Source organism: Sardina pilchardus, chromosome 16 (genome assembly GCF_963854185.1).
Source record: "Sardina pilchardus chromosome 16, fSarPil1.1, whole genome shotgun sequence".
NCBI lineage: Eukaryota > Metazoa > Chordata > Actinopteri > Clupeiformes > Clupeidae > Sardina > Sardina pilchardus.
The window spans coordinates 25790237-25803828 of NC_085009.1; the positions used below are offsets into that span (position 1 = coordinate 25790237).

The 13592-nt window shown below is 44.3% G+C and overlaps 1 protein-coding gene across 1 annotated transcript in view; it reads right to left on the minus strand.

Annotated features, from left to right (window-relative positions):
• Nucleotides 1–918, minus strand: part of cldn7a (claudin 7a) — a 6281-nt gene extending 5363 nt beyond the window's left edge. The window contains exon 1 of the mRNA XM_062516303.1: nucleotides 422–918. Within this exon, the coding sequence (XP_062372287.1) occupies nucleotides 422–644 (223 nt within the window). The 5' untranslated portion in view covers nucleotides 645–918. The remainder of the gene's footprint in view (nucleotides 1–421) is intronic.
• Between the last annotated feature and the right edge of the window lie 12674 nt (nucleotides 919–13592).

A 13592-nucleotide genomic window follows, 5' to 3' on the forward strand; every position in this document is an offset into this window, starting at 1 on the left:
AACGACAACAACAAAAAAAACAACAACAATCAGAATGGCACAAGTCGGCGCGCCACCAACGCTTTGCGCGATGGCCATCTCCGTGTGAACCAATACAATGAGGTCATTGTGTTCTAACACAAAGCGATCACTGAACGCGGGTAATTGATAAACAGACTGGGGGTGACACCTTCATCAGCACAGAGGCATTCATCAACATTGACATGCAGTTCTTCCTCTCTGCACAATGGAGGGAAATTGACAGTAGGCAAAGGGGACACTGTATTCAGACGGAGATGTTAAAATGATGCGCACGGGATCTCCAAGAGTCATTGAAAAGTTTGCGCACACAATGAACGTTATGACTTCCATACATTACATACAGTAACTGCATAAAATCCATTCAAATTGTGACATACGGACTATGATTTTAACCACTTACTGTCCAGCTGCAGAATGGAGTCGTAGACTTTGCACTGAAGCTGCCCGGTGCTTTGGAAAGCGCACGACATCCACAGCCCTTCATACATGGCCACCGCCGTGATGATGCTGTCTCCGACATACGCCGACATCTTCCACTGCGGGAGGACGGTGCCGATGATGAGTCCAATGATCCCCACCAGGGAGAGACCAAATCCCAAAAGCTGGATCCCTGCGTTTGCCATCGCTGGACGTGCACACAGAAGCTACTGCGTTTTGGCTAACTATACACTGTATACTCCGGGACCCCTCTCTTCTCTCACCACAGGGTCCCCTAGTCAACAGGTCCCTCTCTTGTTTGGGAGTTACGGTGCACAATCACCTAACGAGAGCTCAGTAATGAAGCGCAAAGTCTTAAAGCAAACTTTAGCTGTTCTGTTTTTTGAGTCGGTTTTGACGCGGCGCTAAGGGCTGTTTGCGTATACTATTTCTCCTATGCCACCCTCTTGCCACTCACCCCGCTTTTCAACTAGTGCTCTGCAGTGGCGCACACCCACGTGAACGCGGATTTTAACCTTCGTCGGGGGTGTGGTGGAGGGGGGTGTGTTCATGATGCTTCGCTTTGCCGGCCAAGCACGCTCTGTTCCTCGATTCTTGTGTCACGTTGAGACAGCCTTGGCGTGTTTTCCAGGGTAACATTCGGTATTTGAACAGATTAAGTACTTCTTAGATGGCTGAAGATAAACATTGTTTATTTGGCTATTTCTATACTTCTTCTTTTCCTTTTTCCTTTTTCTTGAAACGTTTTCGTTTTAACAGTGAAAAAGACCATATAGTTGGATACTGAAGATGCCATCAATGTAACACATTAAAGAGTCCATCACCAGTCATTTGATTGTTTTTAGTTCAAGTTCGTCTGTTTTTAGATATGCACGTACAGTATGCACTCCATTTTTCATCCTTCTCTTTATACCAGTTATTTCTCAAACTAAAACTGCCACTGCCATGCCAACTCTGACTAGATAAATTCGGAGGAGCAATTTTTTTCTTTTATTGATTTCTGATAACACACTAATTGTAATATACTAAGGCAATGGGTATTATACCTCAATTGGTTATTGACATGCCATTGCCATGACATCTTTCTGTACCTCCTTATGTGTCGATAATAGCCTATGTTAGGAACCTGCACAGCACCAGCACCTGTGCACAGTGTCCCATGGTTACTTTTTAAAAAATTGTCTCCTTTTTTATTATTTCAACTCCTACAGTCATTGTCTGTATGCAGCCCTTTTCTTTTTTGTCTTGTTTTGTGCCTTAATGTCTTTTATTTATTCTTTGCACTTGTTTTGCACTTTACTGTGAAGCATTTTGGTGCGGCTCAGCCGTCTGTAATCGTCCTATAGAATACAATTTCACTTGACTTGACTTGAGGAAGGCTTGAATGAGTGAGGCTATACCATGGTGACTGCATGAGCAGCCATTTTACTTGCTGTTTCTAGCATAAACCAGTAGTCAGTGGACTGCTTTTTGTGAAGTTGAATACTCACATTTGACTCACATTTGACTCACATTTGACATGGAACTACACTCTCATCTGGCGTAATAATCAAGGCAACTTGCAGCTACTGGCACTACTACTGCTTGTTGTCTATGGGGACTATTTTTAGATGCTGTGTAAGATATCACTGCGCCTATGGTACGTTTGCAAGTTGACTTGATTATTACGCCAGATGAGAGTGTAGTTCCATGTCAAATCAGCCTAGAAAAACGCCAGGTTTCATTTTCAGTTGGTCTTATTGCACTTTCTAACTTGAGAGGAGACACGTTTTAAATGGGAAAATTACCAGAAATCTTAGTCACTTTTAAACATGAAGCTAGCAGGCGAGAAGCTAATGGTCTAATCCGATTCAATGAACTATGCTAGGCTGAAGCTAAAAGTTGTATCGCCAGACTCACAGAATGGCTGGATGAACGGTAACAAGGTAAATATCGATTGTTTTGCTCGAGGGGAGGTGGAAAATGAGCGTATTTCCAAAAATGGCGGAATATCCCTTTAAGTTGTTAGAAGTGTTACATACTTCTGTGCATATAGTTGACGTTTAACCATGGTTATTTTCAGACGACTGTAGATAAGCCCTATAAAAGGTCCCCCCCATAGGCCTAGTGACCCACATAAGTACAGTGATATATGGATTAACCTGTGGTGTATATAGACCGGACCGGGACAGTGCTGTGGTTTATGTCTTCACCCTTTGAGGCCCAGTCTGAAAGGGTGTTTTAACACTGCATGCAGGAGACATAAAACGGCCATTCAGCAAGCGCCTTAGTAACCAGAACTCAAATGATGCCATGCCATCACGTGAGAAAGACTTAGTGTTTAGCGTACACTATTATAGGTTGTAGCCATCACGTGAGAAAGGCTTACTGTTTAGTATACACTACTGTAGCCATGATGTGAGAAAGTGTTTCATATAGACTACTGTAGGTTGTAGCCATGATGTGAGAAAGTGTTTCATATAGACTACTGTAGGTTGTAGCCATGATGTGAGAAAGTGTTTCATATAGACTAGGTTGTAGCCATGATGTGAGAAAGTGTTTCATATAGACTACAGTAGGTTGTCTTCACATGGGAAATATTGAGTGTAAAGAAGCATTTTAATCATCATCACTAATACTACATGAGAACTACATAGAACTCATCATTCTACCAATTCCATGAACACCAAAATCATTACATACCTCCATAACATCACCACCATGATCATCATCATCATCATCTTCATCACATTATCATTATCATTATCATCTTCATCATTACCATCACCATCATCATCATCATCATCATTACAATTTCGCTCTGAAACATCATCGTCCTTACCATCACCTTCCTAATATCATCACCCCCACCATCAACATCATCATCATTATCATCATCACCATCAACATCGTCATCATCATCATCACTATCATTACCATTATCATCATCATCACCTTCCTAAACATCATCTCCATAACCAACGCCACCACCACTCCCATCATCTTTATCATCTTCATCTTCGTCGTCATCGTCATCATTATCTTCCTAAACATCATTATCATCATCCCCTTCCTAAACATCATCTCCATAACCAACGCCACCACCACTCCCATCATCTTCATCATCTTCATCTTCGTCGTCATCATCATCATTATCATCTTCCTAAACATCATTATCATCATCCCCTTCCTAAACATCATCTTCATCACCAACGCCACCACCACTCCCATCAGCTTCATCATCATCATCACCATCATCATTATCATTCTCATCATCATCCTCATCATTGTCATTATCTTCTTAAACATCATTATCATCGTCATCACCTTCCTAAACATCATCTCTATTACCAACACCACCACCACTCAACATCTTCATCGTCATCTTCATCATCCTCATCATTATCGTCATCATCATCATTATCGTCATCGTCATCATCATCATCTTCCTAAACATCATTATCATCATCACCTTCCTAAACAACATCTCCATTACCAACGCCACCACCACTCCCATCATCTTCATAAACATCGTCACCACCATCCTCTTCCTCTTCGTCGGCCGCATGAACTCATGGGCATTGGCACCAGCGTGGCATCAGTCATGTCTTTGCACTTCATCAAGTTACCTCCCCACTTCCTCCTTCTGCCGCAGCAGCAGCAGTGCTGGGACAAGAGGGGTGCACGCCAGCTTACAGTAACAAAGAGCCGCATTATTCTCCCCCAGATAACCCGGCGCCACTGATCCAATGATCTCACACCGGGGAGGAAGGGGAAACAATATCCACGCAACCGAACGGAGCGAGCGCTAATTCGCGCTAATCAGAACAGGAACTCACCTTCCTCTCTAGGAGCTAAGTCAGCCCAGCGGCGCTTGATAACCGTGATTAGATAGCATTAACCAGAAAGGACGGTAGGGGTGTGTGTATTTTTTTTTTTTTTTTTTTTTTTTTTTTAGCATCTCAGGCCAATTTGTTCACATTATGCCTCATGATACCCCCCACCACCACCTTCCTCTACTCCCCCTCCCACCCCTCGACCCCCCTACTCTAAGAAACAGCCAGGCCACGGCTGGAAGCATAGGCTTAGGGCGGGAGCAACAAAGCAGCCATTGTCTAAGAATCACTGCTATGCTTGGAGCCCCAGATATGAGCAAGGAGGTGCAGTGGAGGAGCAGGAGGAGGAGAGAGGGAGAGCGAGAGGAGGAGAGGAGGAGAAGGAGGAGGAGGAGGAAGAGGAGAGAGGGAGAGAAGAGGGAGAAGGAGGAGAAGGAGGAAGAGGAGAGAGAAAGAGAAGAGAGGGAGTGGAGGAGAAGGAGGAACAGGAGAGAGAAAGAGAAAGAGATGAGGGAGAGGAGAAGGAGGAAGAGAAAAGAGGGAGAGGAGGAGAAGGAGGAAGAGGAGAGAGGGAGAGGAGGAGAAGGAGGAAGAGGAGAGAGGGAGAGGAGGAGAAGGAGGAAGAGAAGAGAGGGAGAGGGGGAGAAGGACGAAGAGGAGAGAGGAATAGTAGGAAGAAGAGAAGAGAGGGAGAGGAGGAGAAGAAGGAAGAGAAAAGAATGAGAGGAGGAGAGAGGGAGAAGAGAAAGAGGAAGGGGAGAGAGGGAACGGAAGAGAAGGAGGAATGGAAGGTAAAAGAGGAAGAGGATGGAATGAGTGTGTATGTGTGTGTGTGTGTGTGTGTGTGTGTGTGTGTGTGTGTGTGTGTGTGTGTGTGTGTGTGTGTGTGTGTGTATGTGTGTGTGTGTGTGTGTGTGTGTGTGTGTGTGTGTGTTATATGTACACCTTAAAGTAGTGAATTCAAATGTGCTTGCATTGTGTGACAAGTGCCTCTAGACTCACACTCCTGTCAACTCCTGAGAGCAGAGGAGAGGAGAAGAGAGGAGAGGAGAGGAGAAGAGAAGAGAAGAGAGGAGAGGAGAGGAGAAGAAAATAAAAGGGAAGAGAAGAGAAGAGAAGAGAAGAGAACTGATAGAGAGTGATGATAGGAAATTAAAGAGGAGGAGATGAGAAAAAAGACAAGAAAGGAAGGGAGAATGAATGAGATGAGGAGAGAAGTGGAACAGAGGAGAGGAATTGTGGTATTGTGGGGAGGAAGATGTGAGTCTTCCTAAGCATAGCCAGCAAAGCCACTTGACATGTACTGTACTCATCAGCTTGGCACACACACACACACACACACACACACACACACACACACACACACACACACACACACACACACACACACACACACACACAAACACACAGAGGACAGTGGCACATACACAGCAGCACATACAGTATTTGTTCCAACGTACAAGATTTATCTTGACCTGCTCTTGGCATGGTCCGAATCACTACGGTAACACAAAGGCACCTACAGACCCCCTCCCACACACACACACACACACACACACACACACACACACACACACACACACACACACAAACACACACACACACAGTCCACTCTCCACCCTGGCCTGCCACCACTACCCACCGCCCCCAAGCACACACCCCTTCACCCCCCCCCCCCACCTCCGCTCGTTCCCGTAAACACACATTCGTCTTTCGAGGCTCTCAATGGGGGGACGAGGCAAACAGCTAAATCAGCTCAGCCCAGCAGCGTGGGGGCAGAACATCCCCTAGCCGACCGGTGGGACGGGACGGGACGGGGCCAGACTTTTCTGCGGGGCTGTCGCCATGGCTTTAGGAGGTGAGCAGACCGAGAGAAAGAGAGAGAGAGAGAGAGGGAGAGGGAGAGGGAGAGAGACAGAGAGGACAAAAAAACGGGGAGACCGGTGATTAAACTGCTGTAAGCCCCTTTTGGAGACTGCTGAACCGTTAGCAATAAAACATGCCATGGATGGGATTTTCCCTGAAAAAGAAACATTTCCATTAAACCATCTCTCTCTCTTTCTCTTTCTCTCTCTCTCTCTCTCTTTCTCTCTCTCTCTCTCTCTTTCTTCACTTGTTGTCCTATTGGTCTGCCCTCCCACTCTAGGAACAGGTTATGCAACTGATTTGGCTCATAGGCTAGAGGTAGTGGACCACACCGTGATGGCAAGCTGAACTTGAAAAGGAGCACACTGCACTCAAACCAAGCATATCTCGTCTTATTAGACGATGATCCACAAGTCACTTAATCCAAACAGTCAGCATGATGTAAAATTGCTGCACTCCATCAAGGGTCATTAGCTCAATTCAAATACAAAGCAAAACCACGTGGTGTTAATAGACTGGGAAAAATGTGGCTGTGGTCAAAGAACAAAACATCGTTTCTAAGTGTTCATAAAAACTTGAAAACTCCTCTCTGAAGAGCCATGAAGGTCTTTTATCATTTTTGGAGGCTGAGCTCTAATTCAACTTTCTGCAGCCTTCTCTTAGTTTACTGAGATATCCAGCCCATTCTTTGTGTGTATATGAGAAGGTCTTAGATCGCTGGAACTTTAATTGGCCAGACACATTGTCTCACTACGTCCCCAATCTGGGTTGGAGAGCCGCAGCAGAGAACACTCACCTGGCTGGACTTTCATCTGGGCAATGAGGGAGGGGAGTGGGGAGGGGAGGGCTATAGGGTTGTTGCTAGGCAGCAGAGAACTTTAGGACACAGTTGTTATTGAGGCGCCAGTAAAGGAGAGAGAGAGAGAGAGAGAGAGAGAGAGAGAGAGAGAGAGAGAGGGAGGGGAGAGAGAAAGAGAGGGAGGAAAGAAGGTAGGGAGAGAGAAGAGAAGGGAGGGGTTGGGAGGGAGGGAGAAAGAGAGAAAGAGGACTTTTTGTGTAATGTTGCGTAATGTGGAGATGTGGAAGGGTGAGCTTAAGGGTAATGATGGTGAACTTCTGACATGAAGGAGATGGAGGGAAAGGGGGAAGGTTGCCACCGACAACTGAAGATTACAACACTTGATGGTTGATCTTTCACTGAGGAGGACACAAAACAGACATGGACAACCTCTAGAATAACTATTGTAAAACTAGACATGTATTGTGTGTGTGGCAAATGTGAGTGGATGATAGAGATGTGTGAGTGATAGAAATATCTGTGGTAAATGCTGGGGAAGGGGAAGTAAATTGTATAATGTCTTATGTTTTGGTACTTATTTATATATTATATTTATTCTTTTAAAGGAAGAACCGATCGGGAGTATAGCACCTTGAATTTCGTTGTGTTCATACACTGTGTCAATGCAATGACAAATAAAGCTTCTATTCTATTCTTTTGTATAGTTACAGCTAGAGTTATACAAATGTGCTATGAGGTTGCGCTATGAGGCTGAACACACATGAGATTATGTCATATCTGATGCTCAAACAGACCATCACCAGATTATGGTGTCCTGCTGTCTCATCTCCCTCCTGTCCTGGGTATTCAAACTTTACACGTACCCAGGAGTGTATAGTGGTAAAATAAGAGGTCGGTATGAACTACGAATTCTGTGATCACGGTAAGGTGGACTGCACCATGCAGCATCAGGTTTTTTTTTTAGAAAAGCATTCAGAACACGTTTGATGATGGTGGAGGTTATTGTTCATTGTTTATAACCATACCAGTGGTATTAAATGGTTCCCAGAGTGTTGATGTTTACATATTGTGAATGTGGATAATACAGTGTGATTTTTGAATGAAAGTTGAAAGGTGAATGAACTCTTTTCAGAGGTGGATAAACTCTAAAAAAAAAAGTCGATAAACTGTTTCTGCATTTACTGCGTACACTCACGTTTAGCCTCCACCACAGTGCATCCCTGTACGTTACGTCACAACTACTGGCTGGCGGGCAAGAAATCATTCTCCAGCAACGAAACCCAGTAAACTTATCAAGGATCTTGCCAGGACGTCAGCAATTTTACTTTATGAAAGTTGGTGTTTTGAGGTGAAAACGACATACCAGATAATGTTTTGCAAGTGGATTCATTAACTCCAATTTGTTATTGTACATGTGTATTATGTTGACTCTGTAATTCACAAATATTTTGAAAATGCATCTCTCAAACAGATAAGATGCAATATTAGGCTTGGCCTAAGGTCAAAAAAACAATGTTACCATTATGATAAATAAACATGATGGGCCTGATGATTAAGCTACAATGGGTGCTTATTCTTTAATGACAGCTTATTAAACTTTTACTGAAAGTGGAATCCTCTATATGAAACAGGCCATAAACATAGATTAATAAATGTGAATCTCCTTTATATCTTATTGACAAATTGGCAATTCAGCGCTAGCCTACAGTATACACTCCAGATGGCGGTTTGCTTAACGTAATCATCATTTACACAACATATAGCCTACGATACAGCAATGCACTTCTCTATACAAACTGCTTCTTACAAATCAATGGAAATATCATCAGCATCAGCAAACATTCACATATCTATATTAAGCTAGAACTGTAACCTCTTCAACCCATTCTATGACTCCCATAACGCACCTTACAGTAAAAGTGGACTGTTTTGGGAGAAGCACCACTGGGCGGAAGGTAAACATTCTATGCACACTGACTCCCCCTTGTGTTGAAATGTAAACACTACAATCAAATGTGACTTGATTCAATACAGTTCAGTACAGACTTGTACAGTTCTTACTTATGGAAACCAGGAATGTTGGCTTGGAGAACTACTTGTTGAAATACTCCCATTACTGTGCTGTGTACTCTGAGAGACAAAAGTTCAGATTCAAACACTCAGATTCAAACAGGGAGGACAAGACACCTGCAATGGGAATGTCTTGAACTGTAGCGTACAATGTTTAAATTCTACTCTCCCTGCTCCTTAACACCAGCCCAGACCCCTGCGTGATTACGTTTCTGGAGACCAGCAACAGTCAGTGCAGGTGGTCGGAGGGCCCGAGCTGCTTGTACAGGCCTCCATTTCGACAGCTACGGTTGCACCTTCACCGCAGCGACAGCAGGGGGCCGAGCCGGTGGCGTTGGTTGGGGGACCCAGGCCAGGCCACCTGCACCATCACCCTGCTTCATCAGCTGCACCATCACCCTGCTTCATCAGCTTCATCAGTTGTGGGTCGTCTACCAGGGCAACAACAGGGGGCTGAGCTGGTGGTGGTGACTGGAGACCCAGATCGCCTGCATGAGATCCTGTGTCACTGGAGCTTGGACATTCCCGACCCCAGAGACAATAGAAGCATCCCAACTGGTTTAAAGACTTTGATGTGGATGTACAGAATACCTGATGCGAGGGCGCCATCTTCTTCAAAGGGGGGTGGGGGGAGGGGGGAGGAGGGGCAGTGTATTGAATGGAGTTTACTAGCCACGACGGCTAACCCTGGCCAGAGGCTAACTCCGTCTTCTTGAATATGTATGCCGAGAAGACGGCCAAGCGTTGGCTGGCATTGTATAGGGTGGCGTACGGCGTCTTGTCATCGTAACGCTGGCATATCTTTGACTTTCAGACTGCCTACTCGGATGCCTGTGGGTGCCGTGCGCATGTAAAAGAACTGTCTGCACTCGCTGAAGCTGTACGTCCGACACCGCCGCCCCCTGCCAGACGCACACCTGCAGACAGGTGCAGAGCCAGGAGGGAGAGCCACCAGAGAGGCATGAGGGGGCGGAGGACGGCACCAGGCCCGTGGAGGGGGGTACCATCAGGGGACGTGACGGAGGAGGACCCACAGCGAAGACAGCTGGCAGGCGGCAGGACCAGCTAGGCAAAGGTGAGAGATATACTGAGACAATGGAAGGCCAATAAAAACCTCCCTGCAGATGGGTCCTCGTCAGCCAGCCAAAAGGCAAATGAGAGTTGGGAGAGAGACAAAGTGCACTATGGAAATTAGTAGCACTGTGTATGGCCTGAGGTCGATGTGCTACAGTTCTGGGAGGAGTTTGTTATAACCGTTAAGTCCCGTAGCATATGCAACAATAGCAATTATCAGCATTTTCTGTGGAAGTTGGTCTGGAATTGTAGATCAATAAATGAATGAAAAATAAAGATAACCATAAATGACATGCCCCTGGAGCCAAAACAAAGCCTACCTTACACTGACAGACCCGAACAAGATTTGGGAAAGATTCTTGAAAGATAGTAGTCTTTTAACTAATGCCCCTCATTCAAGCTTTACTCAAAAGACTACAATCTGTCAAGAATCTTCTCCAAATCTTGTCAAAGTCTGTCAGTGTAAGGTAGGTAGTTAGCCTGGGAGGCCAAAGCTATACAGAAATGTAAAGTCTGGAGTCAGACCATTCACAGAGCTGAAGCCTGTGGGTGGGATGAACCGGTGTCTTTCAAACTACTCTGCACGTAATAGGCCAGCACTTACATGGCAAATACATCCTTCTTTAATACGAATGACTTGAGTGCTTATTTCTGCTCAACCTTCAAAGAAAGGGCCAAGTCTAACTCTTCCAAAGCCGATTCAAACGAGCTCGCTTCGTTAGCCTCATCCATCTTTCGTTGTTCTCTATGGTTGTTGCAACACGGTCTCACACCCAACTCGTCGAACGAGGACACATGGTCAAACCCCTTGACGTCAATATCGGAAGCCGAAGGTGCCTTGCAGCTCTGTCGTCACCGTGCTAAGGCGGGCTCAAGGATTCTGTACACAGATAGAGCGTTCTGATTGGACAGGCTGGCCTGGTGTCGAACGCAGGCTTGGCCTTAACGGTGCGACCCTAGACCATCCCGCTAGGCAAAAATATTTTGTGCCGCTAGGGTGCGTATAGATTTCTAGGCTAGTAGGTAGTATCTTCTCATGACAATTTTGTAATCACCTGTATCAACACCCCCATCTACAGGCCGACAGCGGGAAAGATGCACAAGAGCACAATACACACACACACACACACACACACACACACACACACACACACACCCACACACACACACACACACACACACACACACACACACACACACACACACACACACACACACACACACACACACAGAATGGCAGTCATATCACTATATGATGCAGTACATCTGGTTTTACAGTGTTACTTTTGTCACAGAAGATTTTTTAAAAAGTGGGCTGAACATTTTTGAAAGCAAGCAAGCAACCAGCAAGCTTAGTGAGAGGTCAAAATAGATAGATAGACACTTTATTGATCCCCAAGGGGAAATTCAAGGTCCCAGCAGCAAAATGTCCTTGAACATTAAACACCATCTTAGTCTACCCTATTTAATGCAAGGACTGTATTTGTTATGCATAGTTTGAAAAAGCAGTCTCCTCTGTCTTATATGGCAAACACCAGATTTGGTTGATTTTGTGAGAAAGAGAGAGACGGAGGAAGGGAGAGAGAGAGAGAGAGAGAGGGGGAGGGGGTGGAGAGAGATAAAGAGGGCTGGGGGAGTTGAACAGTTGAACAGTTATTGTCTCAGATGGCTCAGTGTCACTCCAGCAGCTCTAACTTCTTATTTCACCCTCTCGAGGTAGCCTGCCTAACACCACGCACCCATCCAACTCCTCCAGACGTCCAACCGTCGGGTTGGTGTATCTCGTGCTTACAGTAAGACCACGCCAGACATTTGTGTAAGTAGTTCAGTTTCTATATGTACAGTAAAATAATTACAATGGATCAACTGTGATGAGTCTGCCTATAGGCATCATGTGCTGTTGTAACTGTAGGATTCAAAGTGTTTTATACATACATGAAAATATTGCTGAGAGGAACATAAAAAACTGCATTAAAACAATTTAGAAAACACAGAAAACTAGATCAAAAGGAAAAGGGTGGATTGATCATGTTTTGCACTATTAATCACAACAGATCAAATCTAACATATTTTTTGTTAAATTGATTTACAACATTAGAGCAACAATTACCAATACACTACAGTATTAAGTGAATTATTATTATTAATAATAATAATAATAATAAAAAGCTAAAACAAATTATTAATGCTTGAGAGTGCATTTTTCAACTTTGTTTTCAACTTCTCTTCAAAATAACAATGTCATAGCATAAATAATAAGGCCAATCTCCAAGGGATTTCTGGTGGCGCACAAACAATATGTTAACAGTAACTTGGGCTGACAGTAATATAAAATCATCAAAATTGATTTTGTACAGCACAACACTACAGTGTTGAATTTCCCCTTGGGATCAATAAAGTCTATCTATCTATCTATCTATCTACAGTCCAATACAGTGTCATTACAAAGTATCTGCATTTGTGTTCAACATTAAACCAGAAACCTTATATGAACAGATTAAAAAGAGTTAATCACAAAAAAGGAACAGATTAATTAGGGTCTATATGCGGCTGTATTTATGTTTTGCTTAATCAAAATAGCAGTAGTTTGTTTTACGTAAATAGTTTGGAAACCATCCTCTGAATAATTTGTTGGACCTGTGAAATCTGAACATTTTGTGGCTATCAGCCAAGTCCAACTTTAACACTGTGTTTTTTAGTGCTACAAGTCAGACCATGAAAATAATTTATAATTCACATTTCCACACATATAGATGCAAATGCTTTAGATGTCTTCAAACACATACACGGCACAAATATATGAAAGTAATGCAAACATATTTCTCACTGACAGAACTGTGGATAGGCCATGTACGACACCACAGAATCAACTCCGTCTTTCCGCATCAGATATGTCATTTTCCTCATCGCTGGCCTGTGTGCAGGTCTCCCTGCTCTGGTTTGGGCTGTCCGATCACTGCGTCAGCTCCAAGTCAGGGGTGGCAGAGTCTCAACCTCCATCATCTTCCTCCTCTTCAGTGATGCCATGGAGCTCCTTATCAGTTCTTTAACTCTGGGGGGTGTAAGATGGCCCTTACATTATTATCCTCGTCATCCTGATGAGCTGGACCTACTGGTTAGACTTTGTGGTTGTTCTTTTCACCAGTTGGTGGTGCTGGAGGAAATCCTTTATCTTAGATATCCTCGCTGCTCCAGGCACCTCTCCTCTCCACTAGTCTCCATCCCCCTCTCCATCACTCTATGTGTCTCCTCCCCTTTTATGTTTCCTGGCCTGTACGTAATGCTCTGCACTGTAGCACTTACATGTATACTAACTTGTACATGTATTACATGCTCATGCTCAAGCAGGAGGCCGGGCTTGGATGTGCTCTCTGTTGCAGTCTTTTCTCTCATCTTTCTCTATTGCCTTCCATTTTTTTTTTACATTTATGAATATGAGTACTGGCATTCTGGTGTTTTTTGGCGGATGCTTTTCCCCGTCGCTAGTTTGCGGCTGATTGCAGACCCGC